General features: G+C 33.2%; 1 protein-coding gene across 1 annotated transcript; it reads right to left on the reverse strand.

The window, feature by feature from the left end:
- Positions 1-7,673: 7,673 nt before the first annotated feature.
- On the reverse strand, positions 7,674-15,125 carry LOC120125168. The gene is made up of 5 exons (XM_039143666.1): positions 15,012-15,125; positions 14,659-14,677; positions 12,672-13,781; positions 11,690-12,449; positions 7,674-7,686 (listed from the first exon to the last, which is right to left on the reverse strand). The coding sequence occupies exons 1-4, from the start codon at positions 15,123-15,125 to the stop codon at positions 11,776-11,778; spliced, it is 1,917 nt and encodes a 638-aa protein (XP_038999597.1). The 3' UTR covers positions 7,674-7,686; positions 11,690-11,775.
- Positions 15,126-16,136: the final 1,011 nt, after the last annotated feature.

Consider the following 16,136-nt stretch of genomic DNA (forward strand, 5'->3'; position numbering starts at 1 on the left):
CGAGGACGTAAGCACATTGCTTAACCTCGCTAAAATTTTTGTGTTCTTTTCGTTTTCTTTACCCGATTATTCAACAGTTTCCTCTTGTTAGTACAAAGATCTTTCAAAAGTCTCACATACCTTTGAACCTTTTTATTACATTGAGGAATGGAATGTTGATTTTGAATTTTCTAAAAACATTAAGAATCTCATTTTCTTTAGCCTCCTTTTTGTGTTTGATGGGTCTTCCTGGGAATATGGGAGGTACAACATAGGAGATGGAATAAGTGGTTATACTTCTTGTCGCATCGATCATTTTCATCTCCATGGGAAGTAGTAATTTGTAGAAATATTATAGAAGAGTGTTCTGATAAAATGTGTTGTGAACAACTGACATACAACTTCTTGAAATATTCCCAATAATCGTATAATGATTCACTGCCTTTTTTTGAAACCTTCTAATATTTGTCCTTGGTTCATTCGATCTAGATGCAAGAAAAACTTGTCAAGGAACAAACGAGACATATCAGTCCATGTATTAATAAAACCAAGACATAAATAAAATAACCAATATTTCTTTGAATCGACTAAGGGAAAAGAAAAACACAGAGTTTTATTTGGCCTCCAAATACTCCATGTGGTTTCATACTCAGACAAATCATATGAAACTATTTCATATGTTTATGTGGGTTCTCATTTTGTAAACCATGAAATGTCAGCAGAAGATGGACTAAACATATATTTAGTTTGAAATATGTTTTGTCATTCGGGAACATGATACAAAACATCTATTTTCTTCAGGTACCACAGCTAACTCTCAAATCATTGGATCAGCCATATGTATTGATTTTTCTCAGTGTAAGAGATTTTTCTGAGTTTAGATCAGATTTCAATTGACATTGTTGTTGTTGTCTCATTTTTCAAAAAATATCTACACATAATCTTCGGGCAAGTGTGTCGATTTCAGGTTCGTAATTTATTGATTCTCCTGGATGCAACATGGTCATAGATCAAAACAAGAAATGATTAATAACTTTTGCTGAAGTCCCCATCAACGATGTCAATTTAACAAGCATTGAATTGTTAAATAAAAATAAATAATCTAACCTCACGATAAATAATTATAGTATAGAGAAATAAAGGTCAGTCCACATGGACTAAGAAAGCCTAAATAATTTACTTGTTTCGATCCTTGGTTTTAACTGCAAAGGTAAAAAATGAGGGGTTTAAAAATAGTAAAAATAATAAAATAATAAAAATAAATAATAATGGGAAATAGTGTGAATGTAAATAAAGTAAATAAAGTAGAGGAATCCAATAAAGATGATATAGTCTTAGGTCTTGCTTAGCCTCAATTTCGATCGATCATCGAAATAAATTTCCCCTCTTTGGCGCACGTCGGTTACAACCATTAAAGCTCAACCTCTGTAGATATCTCCAAAATTTGGTTTTTTCTAGACTAACCATGTCTATCGTTATTAGCACCAAGACATCTTTGAGTGTTAAAATATCCCAACTCAGGTTATAGCATCTCTTTGATAATCAAACCCGATCTTGATTCCTCTTAGCGGATTGCCGCTAAGTTTTTCGAAGGAATTCGAATTACGACCAACCAATTTGTCTTCCCAACCATAAGCCAAAACAACCTTTAAGTCAACGATGTCTTTTTGGATTGAAGATGTAGTAACTTTAAAGGAATGGTCGATTATCACTCCTAGTTTTCAAAGAACCGAATAATGTTATCTAAAGTTATGAAGAACAAGACTCAATTCTCACGATTTAGAATTGAGCTTCGTAAAGCTTTAGGCTAAGTGGAGTTTAGCTAAGCATGGATTAAATCATGCTTAGCATTGTGAAAAGAAAATAATGAAAGAAAATAAAGAGATGAAAGAAAATAAGAACTTTAATAAAGGAAAAAGAAAATTTTAATATGTTTTTCAGTTGTTGAACCTAAGGGTATTTAAAACCCAAGAGTTCTAAGTAAATAAAATAATTAATTCCTAAATAAAATAATCAAACTAAAAATCGTACTATGTATTCTAAGTAAAAAATATAACTAATTTTTAAATAAAATATAATAATCAAATTAAAATTTCTAATTTAAAAAAGTTTATGACAAAAGATAAAATTAAATATTTAAGTATTGTACTTCTGGTTGAATTATGTTTCACCTTCAAGATAAACTTATCCTAGGTAAATTCTAAATTAAGTATTCAAGATAATTCAGCTCGTCTTCTATAAGATGTTGACTGGACTGTCGAAATCTGCTATTTTTTGGTTGGGCTAATTGATCCAATGAAGCTTCTGTCCAAAATAAACTCAAAATAAAGATAATTCATTAATATTCAATCGAAAATAAGGAGTAAATAAAATCAATTATGTGCAATATTAAATACTCAGACGAGTACCGTTGAGCACCACTAACGATGAGCACTACTAACGATGAGCACTAATGAACATCATTAATTTAATTTATAAAAATTTAAATCTAAATGATTCAGCATATAATTATATTAGTTAAAAATATAGAGGTAGATTATTTAAAATAAATTATTTCTTATATTATTTTCCATATTCTTTTTTAAACAATATTGAACCAAATACCATCCCATAAATTAAAAAATCATAAATATTTTTTTATCCAATTGTTGTTAAAAAAGATTATGTAAAATAATGTAATTAATAGTTTATTTTAAATCATTACCATTAATTTTTTAGTTAATTTATAATTATACGTTGAGTTGTTTAAAATTTTACATTTTTATAAATTTAATTAATGGTGTTCAACGGTGCTCATTGTTAGTGGTGCTTAGCGGTGCTCGTTGAGCATGACAAACTCATCCCTTATGTAATCAATTGTTATATTTTAGTCATTGAATCATTAACTCTAGTTAATTTGATGATATAATTTGTTAGTTAAAAGGGGTTCATTTTAAATTTTATCCATGAACTTTTGGTTGAATACTAGTTAGACCTTAAACTTTAAATGAATTATCATTTTGATTTTTAATGTTTAGATAAAATTTCAACTAACCACTGAATTCGATTATGTGGCTACCAAAACTCAATATCGTCTTCGTTGATAACCTTCTTTTAACATCGACTATCGTCGCCGTCCACTATTAGATCCTAAAATTTATAATTCACTCATTGTTAACATTTTGAATATGAATCTAGTGTATGTTTCATCAGAAAGTATTTGAAACTCAATAAATGTAGTATAGAATTATTTGTTATCATAAGGTGATAGTTGAGGTAATAAACATGTAATTTACCCTAAAAATTACATCAATAGTTTTGTTGATTGTTAAATGGTGAGTGACTAAAATGAAACAAAAACAATATAATTTTGAAAAAAAATAGTTAGATAATCAAAATGGAACAAAAATGATAGTTGAGGTAATAAACATGCAATTTACCCTAAAAATTATAAACTTTATCTATTTTTTTATTATTATTATTACAAAACAGATCTTAAAAGGTTTTCGTAGTGTTGGACAAAAAGTTTCATATACCGTTTTGATTCAGTTGGTCTAATTTTATATTAACTCTCTCTATCATATTATTATAGTTTAAAATTGAATTATTTTTTTAATTTAACATAATTTAGTTTATAAAAACTTAATAAAATTTAATTTTTAAATTTTTATATTATAATTAATTGATAAAAATTGATCACATTTATAATTTATCATCTTGACACATAATATTAATTATAAAGAATTTTAATAAATTATGTTTAATAATAATAAATTTGTATATAATTGAGCACTTAAAAAGTTGAGAGACACGTTCTAAATGATTCTTTATGATGACAAAGTTGAATTTAATGATATATAATACTAATTTTTTTAAAAAATATTCAGGATTCAAATTCAAATTCACCAATTATTAATTGTTTAATGAAATAGAACGTTAGTCGTTTAAATAACATTCCATATTCAAATTATAATAACTTTTTGATGTGATCTCAATCAGCCCTAACTTTCTTCTTGATCTAATTACATCATTGAAGTTCACCAAGGCTGATTCAAAGGGAGTTCTACCTTACTTCATCCTATACCTGCTCAATTATGCACTATATTTTATCATATGTTTGTATTTACCTCTTAGGATATGCTTGTCATATGATATCATTCATTGCATGAATTTGCATTAGTTTTATTAGTTGCATGAGATTCATTACATTTAATAAGTGTGTTGTTCATTAAGCATGCATTGCATTCAAAGCATCTAGTTCATTTAGGGAAGTAGTTCATTTATGCATATTTAGATCATTTAGTAAGCTACTTCATTCATGGATCTAGTTCATTGAATAAAGTTAGTTCATTAATTAAAGTAGTCATTCATCAAACTAGTTCATTTAATAAACTAACTCTTAATTGTTTCATGCATATTTTCAATTAAAGATTGAATAAAGTTCACCTTTGTGTCTAGGTGCATGAGAGAAGTTGAATGGTTTCAACAGATGCAAGAATATCAGTTAGAATGTCTTCTAATTATGGATGTGATACAGATGTTTTTGGGCCCACAAATCAATTGGACATTATTGATCTATCTCTTAGTTTTTCAACGCCTTTTTAATCGCCTCAATCCGATATCGGGAGCTTGAGATATGATTGATTTACTGAAGACAGTGCAGGTTGGAATTTTCATTACGGGAATTTTATACAAGGATGATTTGGATGAGTTTGAGCTAAGGAAGAGTCCTTACATCTTCTACAAAGAGACAAGCAATTGATGGCTATCTTAATGCTTCTATTCAAAGCAATTCAAGGATCAATTCTTTTCATCTTTTCAAGGCTGTTCATATTCTTGGAGAGATAATGCATTCAATCCTTCATAATTCACCTATTTAAGTCTTACTTATCATTCTTTGAAGGCTATTCACATGCTACCAAGGAACAAGCAATGAAGCCTGATTTTATTTCATTTAATCATCAAATTAAGTGATAAAATCAGCAAGAAATTTGAAGAGACAAGCTGATTTGGACATGTAGGATGTCCACATTCATCCTATGACTTCATTTAACCTCTTTTCTTCCATTTGCAAGCAAAGCAAGGTAGCCCAAGAGTCACCCCTCCTTCTTGGACGAAATTAAGGCCATACTCAGCTTCAAATTATCTAGATTCATCCCCAAAATGATCTAGAATATTCATCCAACTTTGAACATAAGAAGACAAAGCATTCAAGTGCATTTTATTGCTAAATTAATGAGATTGTTATCATATTTTGAGTCTTTTCATATGCTTCTTAGAAATACTATAAATAGACACCTTTGGGATCATTTGTAGACACACAATTTGATTTATGAAAATACTTTGAAAGATTTCTTTCATTTTAGTTCTTGGATTAGAACTATATCGGTTTCTTGTCGGTCTTAAAGCCTTCATTCATTTCATCTTGTTATAGCGTTGGTTCCTAGCTCTACTATAGCAAGTGGGTCACGTTCCACCCTCTATCACTTCAATTCCATCTTTACTATATTGTTTGTTCGTATCTCATATATAGTTAGAGGGTCACAATTCATCCTTTGAATTACTATCATTCTCCACGCAAACCACAAACATCCTTCACCATTTTCGTTACATCCATTTAACCACTACCACCACCACACTTCTTTCATTTACAATACACTTCAACTTCATTCTATCATTCTCTTTTTCGTACACATATTTATATATACATATTTCCCTTCTTATAACATTGTACATTTTCAGTCTTCAATCAAAGGACTACGAAGTTCTTACTAGAATCACGATCGGGCAACATCGTATATGACTCGGAACACATAACCGAGATCATATCATTTGGCATCAGAGCTAGCCGATTCAGTAAGATTATAGTTTTCTCTCTCCTGGGTTAGTAAAAATAGAAAAAAAGAAAAATTTAAAGAGGGGGAGCAATTCTTTTCATCTTTGAAAAACAATAATTAAGAAGGTTTCATATTCGTTTAATCGTTTCTTTTATTATCTTTACGATATCATTGCCTATTCCCATCTTCGTTCTTTCTTGTAGCCAATTATTTCTTTTCTCACATAATTTTTTCCAACCAAGCCCTAATTGTTTCAGCCGAAGTCTACGACACGCCTTGTAAACCTCGAGGGAGTTCCACAAGAACTTTAAAGGAAAGCAAGAACGGTAAAAGGCAAGAATGTACATTAAGGGTAAAAGCCATCCCGAGTGACACACGAGTGGGAGTATTTTTCTTTGGAGTGTATTGGTTAGATTTTTTTTGTTGGTGAGGTTTATTTTCATCTTTTTTAATCTTTTCTTTTCATTATGTCCCGAAAGTATACATGACCAAATGATTATACAAGAGACAACGTACGAGATTTTTCATCAAATTCTCAATTTCAAGATTTCAATCAAGAAATGAGGAGTTTGCTCAAAAAGTATCTCAACCCAATCTCAAAGAAATTGGATCGTATAATCGAAGAAGGTTCTTGTTCACAAACATCTCCACCGAAGATCAAAAGACAAGTAAAGTGGAGAGATAACACTTGACCCGTTTCTAATTCTACATCCAATTGGAGCGAAAGACCTTACAAAGAGGATCCCAATTTTCAAAAAATAAGCAATGTCAGAAGTTCAACGTAGAGTGAGCTAAAGAAATTTTGCATATTTCAATCCAGAAAGTCTAGCTTGTTTTCAAGTGTGTTTTGATAATTTTGTCAAAGAAACACAACTGTAAGAACAACTACGAAATGAAAGTGTTCGCAAAAAAAAGGAGAAATGAGAGTTGAAAAAGACATTGAGAGCATAGAAAAAAAAATTTGTGAAAAAGAGGGAAAAAGGAGATTTTCGAAGAAAAAGAGTGACATTGAAAAAGAAATTCAAAGAGAATATGAGAGTGAAAATGATGGGTTTGAAAAATAAATTGTTTGTGCAAAAGAGAGAGAGAGAGAGTCAAATTTATTTCGCACTAACAACCTTAACTATTCTTCTTCTATTTTTTAATTTTCATTGTTGTAGGATGATGAGAAGATCACTTCAAGAGACATATCAAACACATTGCCAATTCTAATGATGATCGAACATCGTCCATGCTTTAATCATGTTTCAAAGGAGGATCCAATAAAGTTTTCTATCACGAAAGAACCAGTGTCCAATAATATCATCAAGCATCCTCCATGGTTTGATTTTTCCATTTCTTTTTTTATTGAATTATTTACTTCTAACTTTCATTTACTTTTCAGAGGGATGATTCAAAAACAAGGAATTGATGTATTGAGTTGCAAGGATAAGTTTCTTTGCAATCTTGAGATGAAATTGCCACTCTCCATTTTGCAAATAAATGATGTGAAGAAAAAGCTATCCACCTACTCAAGAGCCATCATATGGAAGGAGACAAAGATTAAAGGCGATGGTGTAACCTACCTACTTGAAGGAGTTTAAAGGTCAAGACTCTCCATCCACCCTCATGATGATTCAAAGGAACAAAAAGAAGGGGTGCAAAGAACATATACCTATTCGGATAAACAACATGGAAATGAAGTGCACAAGAAAGGAAAACTTAATTCCAAAGAATGGTGTTTGTGCAAAACAATAATGAAGAAGTTTCCATCTAAAAGGAAGTCGAGATCGTTTTTTTTGTAGCAAGCATCGATTTGGGGACAAATCACATTAAAGAGGAAGGGAATTGATGTAAGGCTAACCAGACTTCTTCAATAATGGAGAAGTTGGCAACCTTGTTGTTTCCCGATCTAGGAGAGACACCAAAATACTACACTTTGAATTGATAAGTAATCTGCAAAAATTAAAGAAAGGAATGATTAAGATGGAAACATATATAAGAAATGGAAGAAGAAAGAAAATGATAAGAATTGAAATGGATAGAAATGTTATCAAAGATGGGCTGCGAAAGTGTTGTTGAATTGTCCTTCAAATGTTGATGAATTCGGCCACCATTGGTGATGATGCACATGATTCTTGATGAATGTTGATGGATAATTCAATGGTTAAGGAATGGTGATGAATATGGTAATGGGATAGTGATAGAGTTAGCGTGAAAGTGATGGATAACGGTGAAGGAAATAGTATCTTATAAAACTAAGAAGGAACCAATGTTATAAAGAATAAAGACCCAATTCTTATAAGTTTTATAAGGGATGGTAGCAAGGACTTTCACCCACTAGTTATATGAACTAGGAACCAGAAGTATCAAGGAAGGGATTGACGCCACAAACTTTAGAAAAGCTTGCTTAATCGATATAGTTCTAAAAAGAACTTAAAGAGAGAATAATCTCACAAGAGTTTTAATTTAACAAAGGGTTTTGTTTACAATGGAAATACAATAGCCTATTTATAGTTTTCAAAGGGTTTAGGCCAAATACACACATGATGGTTCGGCTAAGGTTGAAACCCCTTTGAAAACACATGATTTTTAATGAAAATGTATAATTTTAATTAAGATAAATGGTCTTGGCCAAATGGTTATGTGTTGGTTCGGCCCTAAGGATGTTTTGAATGCATTTGGAAGTTATTTGGGCGCCAAAATGAAGAGGAAAGAGTCTTTAACCGAATAGGAACCATCCCTTGGTGTTTTGGCGCCAATTTGATGTCACATGGAGTGCACATGCTTGAATGATGCACATGGCAGCCTACTTGAATGCACATGGGTCTTCTTGCAAGGATTTGGTGAGGTTGCAACCATAAGATGATGTCTTGAAGTCTATGGAATGAAGATATACAACAACTAGGCGTGACTTAGCTTCCAATATGCATCTAGGTGTCATGGTCTTCAATGGGAAGCAACTTGTCATGAAAGGTTACATGTGTAGAAGGTAACCTTTCATCATTTGAGCTACTTCCCATGTGTATGAGCTGAAGATGAGCTGGTCATAGGTGAATTACATGAAGATGAGTCTTTGGCCAGCTCCTTGTAAAAAGGCACCTCTTGGAATGGAAACTCTTCGCGAAAAGGTACGAATCCATAAAAAACCTTGACCTATGATACTATGTGTGGTGGTGATGATGGTGCAACTCTCCAGCTGAAATGAAACCTCTAGCTAGCTCAAAAGTCTAGCTCAAGTCAGCTATGAGCTCGGGGGTTAGCTAGCAATTTTGTCCCAAAATGTTCTTGAGCTGTCCCAGAGTTGTCCTATTCAAGTTTCCTTAGCTCCTGGACTCCGATTCTAGCTTTAAGTCAACTCCCTTTATGTGGCCGACCATGCACCTACAAAAACAAAGCATAATATAAGCTAAGTATTTGAAGTAAATAAATTATAATATAAAGATATGACCAATAGGTTAAAATAATAACTCATGCATCATATGATAATGAATGAATATTATTACAACTATAGATTATATGCTTGAATATCAATCAATGATGCAAACCATATAATGAATGCACATAGTATGATAATTCAAGTATAGTCTAATCTTCATATGTATGCTCATAATAGTATATAATGCATAAATAAGTAAATATAAGATAAAGTAAGGAAGAACTCCCTTAGAACCAGTTTTGAATAACCTCTATGGTGTGATCAAGTCATGGAGAAAATTGGAGCTAGACAGGATCACATCAGGAATGATGTGATCCCAATCAGCCCTAACTTTCTTCTTGATCTGATTAAATCATTAAAGTTCACCAAGGCTGATTCAAAGGGAGTTCTACCTTACTTCATCCTATACCTTCTCATTTATGCACTATATTTTATCATATGTTTGTATTTACCTCTTAGGATATGTTGTCATATGATATCATTCATTGCATGAATTTTCTTGAGTTTTATTAGTTGCATGACATTCATTGCATTTAATAAGTGTGTTGTTCATTAAGCATGCATTGCATTCAAAGCATCTAGTTCATTTTATGCATATTTAGATCATTTAGTAATCTACTTCATTCATGCATCTAGTTCATTGAATAAAGTTAGTTCATTAATTAAAGTAGTTCATTCATCAAAGCAGTTCATTTAATTAACTAACTCTTAATTGTTTCAAGCATATTTTCAATTAAAGATTGAATAAAGTTCACCTTGGAGTCTAGGTGCATGAGAGAAGTTGACGGTTTCAACAGATGCAAGAATATCAGTCAGAATCTCTTCTAATTCTGGATGTGATACAGATGTTTTTGGTCCCACAAATCAATTGGACATTATTCATCTATCTCTTAGCTTTCCAACGCCTTTTTAATCACCTCAATCCGATATCGGGAGCTTGAGATATGATCGATTTACTGAAGACAGTGCATACTGGAATTTTCATTACGGGAATTTTATACAAGGATGATTTGGATGAGTTTGAGCTAAGGAAGAGTCCTTTCATCTTCTACAAAGAGACAAGCAATTGAAGGCTATCTTAATGCTTCTATTCAAAGCAATTCAAGGATCAATTCTTTTCATCTTTTCAAGGCTGTTCATATTCTTGGAGAGACAATGCATTCAATCCTTCATAATTCACCTATTCAAGTCTTACTTATCATTCTTTGAAGGCTATTCACATGCTACCAAGGAACAAGCAATGAAGGCTGATTTTATTTCATTTAATCATTAAATTAAGTGATAAAATCAGTAAGGAATTTGAAGAGACAAGCTGATTTGGACATGTAGGATGTCCACATTCATCTATGATTTCATTTAACCTCTTTTCTTCCATTTGCAAGCAAAGTAAGGTAGCCCAAGAGTCACCCCTCCTTGGACGAAATTAAGGCCATACTCAGCTTCAAATTATCTAGATTCATCCCCAAAATGATCTAGAATATTCATCCAACTTTGAACATAAGAAGACAAAGCATTCAAGTGCATTTTATTGCTAAATTGATGAGAATGTTATTATCTTTTGAGTCTTTTCATATGCTTCTTAGAAATACTATAAATAGGCACCTTTGGGATCATTTGTAGACACACAATTTGATTTATGAAAATACTTTGAAAGATTTCTTTCATTTTAGTTCTTGGATTAGAACTCTATCGGTTTCTTGTCGGTCTTGAAGCCTTCGTCCTTTCATCTTGTTATAGCATTGGTTCCTAGCTCTACTATAGCTAGTGGGTCACGTTCCACCCTCTATCACTTCGATTTCATCTTTATTAAATTGTTGGTTCCTAACTCATATATAGTTAGAGGGTCACAATCCATCCTTTGAATTACTATCATTCTCCAATCACAAACATCCTTCACCATTTTTGTTACATACATTCAACCACTATCACCACCACACTTCTTTCATTTACAATACACTTCAACTTCATTTACAATACACTTCAACTTCATTCTATCATTTTTATTACTTTCGTACACATATACATGTTTCTCTTCTTATAACATTGTTTGTACATTTTCAGACTTCAATCAAAGAACTACGAAGTTCTTACTAGAATCACGATCGGGCAACATCGTATATTACTTGGAACACATAACCGGGATCATATCACTTTTTGTTTAAATATTTAAATTATGATAATGTGAATGAAATATTCTGAGTTGATATGATAATATTTAACATAAATAGGCACGGAATCAGAAAGACTGTTTTAACATCTATCTCCCTAAATTGGAGAGAATATAATACAAATAGTAACAATAAAAATATTCCTATAAGACCTGTTTTTTAGTCACGACGGACTCAAGAAACAGCCTTCATGAATTGCCAGTCATGCAATATGCCAACCGAGTGAGAAAGAAAAAAAAAGCCTAAAATTTACGTATAATTTGATTGAATGATTGCATTCTGTTGTTGTTGTTACCAAATTGTTGGACTCTGAAAGCTAAGTTCATAAAATGATGTGTAGATCAGAAAGGCATCCACTAAAATGCTTTACCGGTTTAGCTTACCCCAGGCTGCATCATGGGAAAAATGACCAATTCTTGGGCACACCATCATCATTTCCAGCTACTTTCTCATTTGCCCACCAATCGGAACTAATGATGGGATTGTTATGGGTATCGCCTCCATCGACATTGTCGAAATTGAAATCTTTAGATGACCCGAGAGTGATGGTTCGGTTCTTGTGGTGCTGTGGTCTGCCTTCTGTATCGGCTGGAGGCCTTTCTGGTGTTTCGATGTATGTTTCACCAACATGACATTCGTAAGTTTCCACCAACTTAGTAGCGTTTTCTTCTTTCTGTCTTGCTGTTTCATTCCGTAGAGATTCTGCTGCAGCTTCATACAGTGTCGATGTCTCGATTTCCACACATTCATCAACATTGTCAAAATTGAAATCTTTAGATGACCCAAGAGTGATGGATCGGTTCTTATGGTGATGTGGTCTGCCTTCGGTATCAGCTGGAAGTCTTTCTGTTCTTTCAATGTATATTTCACCAACACAACATTCATAAGTTTCCACCAACTTAGTAGCGTTTTCTTCTTTCCGTCTTGCTGCTTCATTCCGTAGAGATTCCGCTGCAGCTTCAGATGATGTCGCTGTCTCGATTTCCACACATCCATCAACATTGTCAAAATTGAAATCTTTAGAAGATCCGAGAGTGATGGATCGGTTCTTATGGTGCTGTGGTCTGCCTTCCGTATCAGCTTGAGGTATTTCTGGTCTTTCAATGAACATTTCCACCATCTTTGTAGCATTTTCTTCTTTCTGTCTTTCTGCTTTATTCAGTAGAGATTCTGCTGCAGCTTCAGAGAGTATCGCTGTCTCAGTTTCTACACATCCATCAACATATTCAAAATTGAAATCTTTAGATGACCCGAGAGTGATGGATCGGTTCTTATGGTGCCGTAGTCTGCCTTCTGTATTAGCTAGAGTTTTTTCTCCTCTTTCGATGTATGTTTCACCAATTCGACATTCATAAATTTCCACCAAATTGGTAGCGTTTTCTCCTTTCTGTTTTGCAGTTGCATTCCGTAGAGATTCTGCCACGGCTTTGGATAGGCTTCCTGTCTCAACTTCCACACATCCATGAACGTTATCAAAATTGAATTCTTTAGCAGACCCAAGAGTGATGGATATGTTCTTATGGTGTTGCGGTTTTCCTTCCCTATATGCTGGATGTGAAACAATCTCAGAGATCTGATGATCCAGTAGAAAACCATTGCGCATTGTGGGTGTTGTACCATCTGGGGTTAAAGTACCAGAACCATGATGTGATGCCCATTCACGGTTTGAAAGCGTATCAAGGTTAAAGAGCTTGGGAGGGTCACCCATTTGGAACTCAGGAAAGCGTAGACCAGTGGCGAAATCATCGAGGAAAGGAGATGACGTGCCAGAACCAGATATTCCTGAGCTTGGGGAGATCAGTTGGCCAACAGGGCTCCCGGGATGAAGGTGATAAGACTGAAATTCATAGTGGGATATTGGGAATCTCTGTCCAGCCTCTCCATAGTGGAGGTTGGGGCCAAGGAACCGGGCAAATGGCACCTCAGGCGAGGATGGTGTAGTCAAGTGCACTGACTCAGGAGGAGGAGTAAATGGAGCAGTTGAAGGTTCTGTGGGGAAGGCTGAGAAAACAGGTGGTGAGACTAACTGAGTTTCATGAGCATAAGGGCCGACTGCAAAAATAGAAGACATGCTGGCGGAAATAGAGGTGAGAGACACTAAACCAACTGGAGACTGTGCAGCAGAGGGGGGTTCAGATGGAAGGAAAGATGCAGGAGAAGAGGGTGGTGCAACAAAGGGAAGTGTAATGGTTGGTGCTTGGGTCGGATTTTGATTTTCAGCAGCAGGCACATTACCGCCAGAAGCACTTGTTTCAGGAACAAGAACAGCAGGCCCAATTCGCTTTTTTTGTTTGTAAGATCCAAAACACCAATATATACTCCACCAGCCACCCCGTCTTCTCTTCTGAATGCCACCAAATTTATGATAAAATGGATTAATACAGGAAATGGCACCAAACGCTTATGTAGCTAATAGGAAATCAACTAATTGGCAATAAAATTAATTACTTAAAGCTTTTGTCCTGAAAAGACATAAAGACGTATTACACCAATAACACAATGCATACTCATCCAAGCTTTACCGCAGTCTATCCATATACAAAACATTGTAAAGCACGAATGCTCAAAACTTATCAGATATCATGCTGCAAGTGTGCGTTTAACTGTTTGGTACAAAGAGTATGAGCATGCTGCTCTTTTTTCAATTAGAAAGCTTTTAAACTAGAAGACCCCCAATTTAATCCCACACTTTTACTATCTAAATTAAGGTCAATAAGCAGATGCCCTTCCCAGTTCTCACCTATTGTTTTATTATTTCCAAAGCTTTTCCTCGGTGATTAGAATGGCTACTCTTCACCTAGACCTCCGGTACATGGGAAATCATATATGCATACAGAGCATAACAGTTTCTAGTACTTAGAAGGGCCGAGTATCAAACTTGAATGGATGTTGAAAATGGGATTCATCTGAGTTATTCAGTTAAGACATACATAAGTTTCTAATTTTGCAACATTCCGACGTATATGAAGCCTTACAATTAACTCTTCCTACATTACAGACACAAAAAAGAAAATGATACAAACAAATTCAGAGACAACTCTCTTCAATTAACAACTACATCTAAACTCCAATTTGTAAATATTAACTGTGCTTAACTCTTTTTGTTTGTTTCTTTACCTATGATCAAGGAATCTAGGAACTTTTGCCAAATGAAAGTAAAACTAGAACCAAAAGGTAAAGATCATCTAGTTCACTGTAATTTTTTCCTGGGTAAATAAGGTACCAAATATGCAGAGAGACCACATACTTTGATTAACACTGTTTCATCAACACAGACAATCCATAGAATCCTGAACCTCCAAGTACCAAAGGAAAAAACAACTTATAAAAGCAAAAACTTATATTTCTAAATCTAATCACAGGCAATAGTTAAAACACTCTTGATTCTGTAACAACTCAACCTTCGTGATTATTGATGAAAGCTTCGTAATCACCATTAACCATTACGTAATTAAAATGGCAAAAAACTCAAATCGTGCAAACACAGATCACAAAATAAATATCACAGAAATTTAAAACAATTCCGAAAATCAACCAAATTGAATTGAACTCCATTAAAACAATCACAAAGAAGAAAACTAAACGAAACAGAAAATTTTAAAAATATTTAAACAAATTTTAAAAAATTACCTGAACCGTAACTTGTGGAACACGATTCTCGGCAGAAGCGATAGCGTTTGCGGCTGCATGTATGGTCTCCAAAGTGTTGTTCAGAACTCTAGATTCTCCATTTACTCCTCTCATTTCTACCCCCTTTTTTTCTCAAGAAACAAACAGCTCAAAACTTGGTTCCCTCTGAAAATGTCAAATTTCCTCCAGGGGAAAAAAACAAACAAACAAACGAAAGAGAAAGGAAGTAAACTGTGATTTATAGAAGATGTTTCCACGGTTAAAGAAAATAATCATAAAACTCTTAAATCTAAAATCCCTCCTTTTAAACTTATCATTATGTTGGAAAATTTAGTTATTTATGTATTTTGGAATGGAACATGTGTATAAGCGCTTATGAGGTCAAACACGGCGATGGACTTCGTTTTATCTAAAGAGTAAATTGCACCAATCGTCAATATATTTTATTCTTTATTCTATTTCACTCACTGTGTGTTAAATCCATTCAATTTTTTCATTAAACTTCATACATTTAATTTTTATCACTCTGCCGTTAAATTGTTAATAGCGTTAGCACGATGCGTTTAAAAAGACAAAATTTTCATCAAAATGACGACGCTTTACATCTATATAACAACCAATTTATAACATTGTACGGTAGAGCAATAAAAAAATCAAATATATTAAATTCAATGAAAAACTGAACAAATTTAAAGTACAATGAATGAAATACGAAAAAGTAAAATTCAGTGATGATTGATATAATTTTACTCTTATCTATATTTTATGTAATTAACAAACCCCCCAAATTATGCTCATGTTTTGTATTTTCTCTAACTTACCATTTTACTTACTTGCCCTTTTCATTATGAAAAGAGTAAATCAAAAAGTTCATAACTAAACTTTACTCTCTCTCCTATTTTGCTCATTAAAGTTTAAAAGTTTTTAATTTTCTTACTAAACTTAATACATTAGGTTTTTTTATCACCCAGTCGTTAAGTAGTCAACGACTTTAAAACGAAGTCGTTTTTAAAAAATTCACCAAAAATGTATCATTTTGCATCTATATAAAAGCTCATTAATAACGTCGTTAGTGAGGAAACGATCGAATGAAAAAAATAATCAATGTATTAAATTCAATGAGAA

Source organism: Hibiscus syriacus, unplaced genomic scaffold, assembly GCF_006381635.1.
Source record: "Hibiscus syriacus cultivar Baekdansim isolate YM2019G1 unplaced genomic scaffold, ASM638163v2 tig00001340_pilon, whole genome shotgun sequence".
Taxonomy (NCBI): domain Eukaryota; kingdom Viridiplantae; phylum Streptophyta; class Magnoliopsida; order Malvales; family Malvaceae; genus Hibiscus; species Hibiscus syriacus.